The sequence below is a fragment of the Sinocyclocheilus grahami genome, unplaced genomic scaffold (assembly GCF_001515645.1).
Source record: "Sinocyclocheilus grahami isolate Dianchi unplaced genomic scaffold, SAMN03320097.WGS_v1.1 scaffold153.1, whole genome shotgun sequence".
Taxonomy (NCBI): Eukaryota; Metazoa; Chordata; class Actinopteri; order Cypriniformes; family Cyprinidae; genus Sinocyclocheilus; species Sinocyclocheilus grahami.
In genome coordinates, this window is record NW_015505332.1 from 1656435 (window position 1) to 1663973 (window position 7539).

Below are 7539 nucleotides of genomic sequence, written 5' to 3' on the forward strand. Positions count from 1 at the left end.
GTTGTTTCACGGCCTGAATTTTAAGTGGCCGTTGGTGTTGAAGATTTTGATGTAAATGATTTATGCTTCTGAATGGCTGTGCAGTTCCTAGCAGGGTGATTATTTAAAGCTAATCCTTGAGCAGAGTGCCAGCTGTGGACTCCACTCCGACCTTGCAATATTTTTATGGCAGGGCCTTGCAGGCAAGAAGACCTTTAACAACAAAAAATAAGGACAAAAAATAGCATACTCACTGTGCCATGGAAAACAATCAATTTTTTTCAGTTGTCAAATAAATATCATATAACAATCTCTTATCATTCATTTCCAATCATAGCGCACCACATATGGCATAAATTAGCAACCCAAGGGGGGTCTGGGAAAAGTAGAATTAGGTTTAAGCACCTGCACGTTTTGTTTATCCAAACAATAAATGTCTCACAATTACAAAAGGTAATACATTATGTTTTTATGTATAGGCTCATAATTTTCCATTTTAAAACAAAGCTACAGTACATGCACAAGAAGAAATAATGTGACCTTTTGTTTGTCAGGACACTTTCCATCTGTTGTGAAGTTAGAAGCTGTTTGTGTTATTATGCAAGGCCTATGCGTCTCTATTAACTGGAATAATATGTCTGAGGGAGATTTCTGTGTTTATTAAAAGGTTGTTATGGCGAATAAAAGCATTGGTAATGCGAGCTATGCATTCAATTCGCTGGAGTGGACTAATTAAAATAGTGGTTGGGTGCTTATGAATAATTTATCACCCTTGTCAAGCTCTTTAGGCTTGCTCTCTAAATGGCTTGGCAACTTATTATATCAAATGTATGTTTCCCACAACACTCTCACGTTTGTATGAAGCATCACTATGTGAGAAACAATCTAAAATGCAGACTATGTTGAGTTGTAATTTAGCATAGGAATAAAGCCAGTCTCTAGTTGCACTCTGCATCTTTGTGTTTTGCGCTCTCTGCTGGACCATCCAAAAACTGCTTTACAAAAGACACGCCAGAGGCCATTTTGAACATTCCTGCACTGCCGTCATCACAATGTGTTTGATACAGCATGAATTTGGTTCGTTTTGATCTTCCTCGTCTTCTTTTGTTTCTAGTAGGCCATGTGTTGTGACATGAAATAAGATTGTATGCCTTTTGGTTAACACATTTGTCAATTCTTATTTTTCTCGTATATTTTACCTATAATAATAATAATAATAATAATAATAATAATGATAATAATAATTAGCCGAAGCACATTTATCTGACACCCTAACTCTTAATCAAGCTGTTCTGTTCTTTATATATATATATATATAGTTCTATAAAATACTATGTCTTGACATTTAAAATTTGTATAGTAATTATTTAAAAATGTATAGTAATAATTATTACATTTATAATTATAAACAATATATATTTTTATATCATAATATTTTAATTTATGTACAATATTACAGCAAAACAACTAATAATAATAATCTATTATATATATATTATATATTGTTCTTTTTTATTTTGTGAAAATATTGCGCACAATAAGTGTTTGTCATGTTCATGTTTTCAGCAAATACATCATTGTATTTCTTTCAAATATGCATAATATTAATGCAAAACATTTCGTCCTATACAATTGCATTTTGAATAAATATATAGTGTAAGATAAGTGTTTTTGTCTTGTATTTGTATTACTATTTACCCTCACTACGGTGATCTATCATGATTATCTACCCTAATATCGGTTAACATTGTATTTTTTTCAATCGCAGGTTCAAACATTGCCAAAGAAAATCCCTTTCCCCGTTTGCTTTTCGCGGAATAGGGTGCGAACAGCAGCGTTGCCAGATTTTTGCCGGCACCCAAGGGCATTTCCAAACTTTCTCCAAAAAGTCCAGGCGGCGCGGCTCTGCTGGACTAATTACTGCCCAAACTTTCCCTAATGAGCCGCCGTGAGTGTGCGGCTCCGGCCGAGCGCCTGTGGGGTCGGGCGCAGGTGGGATGTCGGTCAGTCGTACAGATGTGAAGGTGTTCTCCGGATCTCCCTCCCTCTCCATCTCCCTGTGTTTTATGTCTGCGTCACAACAAGTCGAAGGAGAGCGAGGCAGAGATGATGATGGCGTCTCTCTCGGGCTGATTCTCATGCCGCTACCCAGACAAACACGCTCGATAGCATCAACCGAGAGACAGAGGGAGGTTGGGAACATGAAGCAGAAGACAGACGGAGAGAGAGACGGACGGACAGACGGTTGCGCACTGACGGCTTGAGTGACGCGCGTTTGATCCGCCGCGACTCTCCAAACGCGCCGATTATTCGGGACAGTGATTGAGACGCAGAACAACACCGGGCATCAGGCGTTTCATGTGAGACTGACATCTCTTCCCCGTCTCTGTGACCCCAGCAGAGCAGAGCACTTAACACAGGTACATCCCTTCCACGTATGATCTGTCATGCGTGTTAATTGATATGTGCATGCGCGTGCCATCATGTGTGTCAGCTCTTCGGAGTTGGGTGCATTGATTAGGGCACATCTGGCCAAGCGCTCTTTCATTGCGCGTTGTTGTGTCATCTGCATATATTATGGTCCGTTGCATAAGGCAGCCAGTGTTTTTGATCATGTGTGGCACTGCAATGTGCATTGACTCTTCATCTTTTATCCTACTGTACTGTATACTGTCGCTATGCACAGAGTTTAACCCTTTAGGCTGCTGCTGTTTGCTGTTTGCTGCTGTGGTGTGGAAACACAGTTTAATGCCCCTGGATCTGTTTTTGCACTTTTCTTTCCCGCGCTCTCCAGGATGGGGGGAGTCAGTGAAGGAGAGGATGTTTTAGCCAGGTGGAGCGATGGACTTCTGTACCTCGGCAATGTCAAACGAGTAAGTTTGCTGTTTGTCTAAGTTAGTTTGGAAGAGAGAAAAGGACACTATAGCAGAGAGAGGAAAAGAGAAAGTTTGAAACTGTGACTTGTTGGACTCGTGTAAATCAGTGTAGTGTTGTTTGTGATGTTGGACTGTATTTATTTGGCAGGTGGACAGCGTCAAGCAGTGCTGTTTGGTCAGATTTGAGGATAACTCTGAATTCTGGGTCCTCAGGAAAGACATCCACTCGTGTAAGTGAAGAAACTTTAGATTCACACTCAAAATGTAAGTAGTGAATACATCCAGAATGAAAAGAATTTATACTTTGCATAAAGAAAATGAAGCCTATTTTAGGATTATTGTAATTGAATTGAATTTTATTGACTAATTAATTTTTTTCCGTTATTTCTTAATGAAAAGTAAGCACATCTCCCTTTCCAAAGAGATATTAACAGAATTCATGTTTTTTTCTTATATATATATATATATATATATATTTAGATCAGATTTCTCAATGGTGATTGTTACTATTTACTTTATTTCCAAACATATGTAAATTTATTTAAATCAACTTAAATTAAAGATAACAACAAACACTGTCAACTGCCAATGAACAAATACTATAATTTAAATACTGTAATATATAATTTTTTTAATTGATTTATTTTGCATTATACACTCTAAAAAATGCTGGGTTGTTTCAACCCAACTTTGGGTCAAATATGGACTAACCCAACCGTTGGGTTACATTTTTACATTACATTTTTAGTTAGTCCATATTTGACCCAAAGTTTGGTTGAAACAACCCAGCATTTTTTAGAGTGTAGTAATGAGAATGAGATTTCTTTTTAGATTACAGTAATGAGGTTTTGCTAAAAAATAATTTAAAAAAAGATAAAACATTATTAAAATTTTTTTAATAGTTCTCTTTAATATAATTTTTCTTTACATTTTCTTTTTGTTTAGGGTTAAATATGACCATGTTTTAGACAGGTTATATTATATTAAGCTCTAGATATAACACCAGAATTATGCCCTAAAGAATTAGGAGCAATTTACAAAATATTAATAAATGCTACTAACTGAAGTTATTTATTTAAGTTAATTATTTACTATTTTGTCACTATAAATTTATTCTGAAAAAAAAAAGTTTCTATCTGTTGCAAGTGGAATTGCAAGAATAATTAAATTAATTAATTAATTAACTGTTTTTAAGCATGTTTTCTTAACACCCCGCTGCCATTGGTCAACCAAACATAGTCCCGCCCCAAACTCACATAGTTGGTGGAGTTACTGTCTCAGGCTGGTTGGGATGCTCTTCTTCTTTTTTTTATATTTTTTTTAGCAGATTTTAAAATGACTATATAAGCATGACATATATGTTAAAGAACACAATCACAATCTTTAACATCTAAAAAAAAGGCACACATCACTTTTACATTAAATCGTATTTGTTTAAAAAAAAAATATTTCATTAGCTGAAAATGAGAAACTATGTAATACATGAATGTATTTTTTATTAATTATTAATCTACAGTAAATTGTTAATCTAAAGTAAATATCAAAACAAAATGTTGATGTATACTAGATATTGAAACGTAGTTGTTGTCTGTACAGTAAATGATTTGTTTCTTGTGGTCAGTCTCTTCAGGTGGAGAGGAGGTGTGCTGTATCTGTGATGCTCCGCCTCTTAAAGAACCTCTCGTAAACTGCCTCAAATGTCGGCACGGTAATATGACAAATGAAACAATTTCGATTTCTTCTATTGGTCTTATCGTTCTTTTAGTTTTTGTGTATCAAGTAATGCGTTACTCATGTTGCATTTTTTGTTCTTGATCCATTGTTTCCCCAGGTTATCATCCAGAGTGCCACACGCCGCCCATTGAACCTGAAGTTGACCCCAACAGCTGGATATGTCGCCAATGTGTCTTCGCAGTCGCAACAAAGGTTGTACCTCGCCTCAATCCTGAAATGAATATTTAGAACCATGGACAGCGTTGTCATTCAAGGTCTATTTCAAATCACACACAAGCTTTAATCTTGCTCTGAGATGTAAAGGGTATCCATGGCTTACTGCACTTGACTGCGTATTTATTACATTGCAGCACTCTGCAGGTGATGGCGGTGGTAGAGCTGCGTTAAATGGGCCTGTGCTTTAATCCGTCTGTCAGCGTGCTCGTTTCACAGGCCTTACATGCTGATTTGAAGATAAAATCATATTCACCGACCCCCCCCCAGCAGGAAATATTAATGACTTCCTTCAGCGTGTCTTCTCCAAATTTAATCTTCAGATGAAATCGCTGTTAAATGTGCTTACATGACAGGAGAGGTGGGATACATTGGAATGACGAGCTGTATTCTGTCCTAGAGAGGGGGAGCGTTAAAAAGAGGACGCTTCGCACGGCTCATGCAGATCATGAAAGTGCGGCTGCCCTATCAGCTGTCATCTTTAGACTGGGACCCGCAGCACTTGACCAACCAGCAGCAGTGTTACTGCTATTGTGCTGGACCAGGAGAGTGAGTCCAACTTGTATCATTCTCACATGACTATGGCAATGTTTAGAATGGAATATTAGAGTCCTGCGATTGTACAATGTGCGGGATGTGCTGCTTGGGTCTACTGATGCATGCAGTATGCAGAATTTTAGTTCAAGTTGTTGTTTGTTTGTTCATCAGAACTGATTTGGAGAAATTTAGCATTGCAGTGAATGGGTGCCGTCAGAATGAGACTGATCAAAAACATCACAATAATCCACAAGTAATCCGCACCATTTCAGTCCATCAGTTAATGTTTCGTGAAGTGAAAAGCTGTGCATTTACAAGAAAAAAATCTGTCATTAAGATGTTTTTAACTTCAAACCATTGCTTCCTGGCTAAAATATGAGTCTTATATCCATAATATTGGTTTCTTTCGTGAAAAAGTCTGAATCGGGAGAGAAATATGCACATACATACAGTCTAAAACAGCTCTAAACAAATATTTTGGTGGATTTTGATGTGAGAGGACAGCAGCGAATGGACTTCTTTTGCTAGAGGAAGCGTTATTATAGGTTATGGGCTCTTTATTATTTATTAGCCGGAATCAGTGGTTTAAAGTTAAAGCACTTTAATGATGGATTTGATTTTTACAAACACACAGCTTTTCACTTCACAATGCATCAATTGATGGACTGGAGCGGTGTGGATTACTTGTGGATTATCGTAATGTTTTTTTCAGCTGTTTGGACTCTCATTCTGACGGCACCCATTCACTGCAGAGGATCCATTGGTGAGCAAGTGATGCTTAATTTCTCCAAATCTGTTCTGATGATGAAACAAACTCATCTACACCTTGGATAGCCTGAGAGCGAGCAAGTTTTCTGCAAAGGTTAATTTTTGGGTGAACTATACTTTAATATTTTGAATTAGTTGTTATTTTATATGATCTGTTTTCGTTTTAATGTCAGTTAAAGTTTTAATCATTTTGTTAAGTGTTCTTGTCACTTTTATTTATTCATTTATTTTAATGTGTCTATATAGTTTTTTTAATTCATTTTTTAGTGTTAATAGATTTAGTTAATTTTAACAATCCTGCTTCCTACATCCATAAAAACCACAGAAATACTATTTAAAAGACATTAGGCAAAATTCTTTCCAAAAATGCTGAGAAAAATCTGTAGCGTGATTTATTTGCAGATGCTAATTGATTTGATATTTTGGCATCTAATGCAATGACATTCAGACATTTGAAGTATGTTTTAAGTGCATAAATATTTTCTGGCTACACTGTACTGTATATGCAGAAAATGTATTAAATAGATACTTTAAAGTGGAATTACACAACTAGCAATTGCAGCAATTATGCTTTCATTTTAGTTGAGAGTGATGTTTTTTCAGGAGTAAGTGTGTCTAAATTAAAGCATGTTGTTTTTGTCAGGTGGAATCTGAAGATGTTGCAGTGTGGGAGTTGTGGGCAGTGGTTTCATGAAGCTTGCACTCAGTGCCTGACCAAACCTCTTCTCTATGGAGACCGGTGAGGCTGATGCCGTTGTTAAGCACATGCTGTTGCTAAGCTAATTCTGTCTAAACCTTTTCATCTGTGTCTCCTCTTCACCTTTCAGCTTTTATCAGTTCCAGTGCTCAGTGTGCACAAATGGTCCAGAGACCATCCAGAGGCTTCCAATGACCTGGTAAGAGTGCTGCTTCTGTTCTGTTTGTAGGACTGCAGAACTGATCTGAAGAGCTGAATGTCATTTCTGATGATCCTCATTCTGTTGGATTGCAGGGTAGATTTGGCCCATTTGGTGCTGTATCACCTCTCCCTGTGCTGCAAGAGGAAGTATTTTGATTTCGATCATGAACTCATGTCTTTTGCAAATGAAAATTGGGAATCCTTGCTTCTTGGCACGGTAGGAAAATATAGTCAATAACACAGACACAGCTCAATTTAAAGTCAACATGAAACATCAAATGCAACCCATTTGACTTTTATCTGGCATATTTATGAATGAAACAGCATATCTACCAGAAAATGGAAAATCTACCAGAACACACACACACACACACACACAGGAAATGTGGACATGAATGCATTTATTCATGTAGTTTTTTTTTTTTATTAACGTCGTCATAATATATACATTTTATAATATTGATATATGTAAATAAATAAACACACACACACACACACACATATATATATATATATATATATATATATATATAT

General features: G+C 36.6%; 1 protein-coding gene across 1 annotated transcript in view; it reads left to right on the plus strand.

Moving 5' to 3' along the window:
• The first annotated feature begins 1966 nt into the window (after positions 1–1966).
• The window catches only part of LOC107592451 (PHD finger protein 1-like), a 17703-nt gene continuing 12130 nt past the window's right edge, over positions 1967–7539 (plus strand). Inside the window, exons 1-9 of the mRNA XM_016281964.1 lie at positions 1967–2399; positions 2774–2852; positions 3004–3085; positions 4477–4563; positions 4687–4781; positions 5203–5351; positions 6751–6846; positions 6935–7003; positions 7099–7222. Coding sequence (XP_016137450.1) covers positions 2775–2852; positions 3004–3085; positions 4477–4563; positions 4687–4781; positions 5203–5351; positions 6751–6846; positions 6935–7003; positions 7099–7222 — 780 coding nt within the window. The 5' untranslated portion in view covers positions 1967–2399; position 2774. The remainder of the gene's footprint in view (positions 2400–2773; positions 2853–3003; positions 3086–4476; positions 4564–4686; positions 4782–5202; positions 5352–6750; positions 6847–6934; positions 7004–7098; positions 7223–7539) is intronic.